We start from the raw sequence: 1202 nt of genomic DNA, 5'->3' as shown, positions 1-1202 counted from the left end.
TACATAAATGTTTTCTGCAGCTAGTACAGGAAGTAATTAATGTTTGAGGAAAAAAAATAAACTATTTGCCAAACAGACTTAATACTCACCTGTCATCAGTACTTTGCTCATCATGTAATAGTCGCTCTTTATTTAACCCTATCTTCTCAAGCTCATGAGTTAATTTTTCGAGATCATTGTTCATCTGTTGAGTCTTCAATTTTTCACTCACCAAATCCTTATTATAAGAGGAATGCACAATCCACGTAAGTGCCAACAGCATAAACACCTAATAAAATCAGCTAAGATTCTAATTAGCATCATCTAGGAATACATTTAATTTGAACCAGGAAAGACAGAAATGTTGTCATTGAACCCTTCCTTCATCATTGAACAGCAGTTAAACAACAAAGCTATAACCTAATTGAAACAATTTTTTTCCTTCTTTCCTTTTGCTAATACTGTTTTTTAACTCTAATGTTAAAAAATAAAAGGGAAACTCTTTACTTGTGCATACACACCTTAGGTTTGAAAACTGTGGAGGAAAAAACATATATTCATTTACTTTTTAATAATGAGCTAGAACTTCAGTGTGTATTTCTTCCTATGAATATGTATTGGATACAACACTCCTCCCTCACCACAAGCCCCCCTGCTCCCTGCGAAAGAGACCTAAGGTATTGGTTTGAACTAGGGGACGTTCTCAGATGTTCAGGCACAAGGAGCCTGTTGTTCATGTCTGTAAAACTGTAGAACAGAAGAAAAAAATAAAAAGGTCCCTCTTAATGCCTCTTTAGCAAAAATGCAGACTCCCCAATGTGACTTTCTGCCAGAATGCTAAGACACTTTTTAACTGAACATAAAAAGGGTCATCACATACCATACTGCACAGGGATGGCAAAAAAGAACCTTATCTTCTGATCTGCACTAACCATGTTTCACAGGACATACTGCCAATCTACTCTTGAAAATTTCAGAATTCTTCCCAACACAGATCCAAGCAACTACTAGTTGTTCAGTGTTGACCTGTAAGTTTAACCTGATTTGTATTCTCTGATTTAGAGGTCAAAATTCATAGGGCTTTGGAGTCTGAAAGCTCTGGGTTTGAATCTAGTAATCCCTTTATTAGCTATGTGATCCTGAGTAAATTATGTAATGTTTCTGAATCTCAGTTTTCTAATCTGAAAAAATGGATACAATATCTATAAAGAATTGGTTGTAAA

At 35.1% G+C, this 1202-nt stretch overlaps 1 protein-coding gene across 1 annotated transcript in view; it reads right to left on the bottom strand.

Moving 5' to 3' along the window:
* CCDC88A (coiled-coil domain containing 88A) overlaps window positions 1–1202 on the bottom strand; it is a 172323-nt gene that overhangs the window by 38930 nt on the left and 132191 nt on the right. The window contains exon 18 of the mRNA XM_012649837.1: window positions 90–217. Coding sequence (XP_012505291.1) covers window positions 90–217 — 128 coding nt within the window. The remainder of the gene's footprint in view (window positions 1–89; window positions 218–1202) is intronic.

This window comes from Propithecus coquereli, unplaced genomic scaffold (genome assembly GCF_000956105.1).
Source record: "Propithecus coquereli isolate 6110/MARCELLA unplaced genomic scaffold, Pcoq_1.0 Scaffold305, whole genome shotgun sequence".
Classification (NCBI taxonomy): Eukaryota; Metazoa; Chordata; class Mammalia; order Primates; family Indriidae; genus Propithecus; species Propithecus coquereli.
The sequence above is the reverse complement of the archived record's forward strand: the minus strand, read 5'-3'. Positions and strand labels throughout refer to the sequence as shown.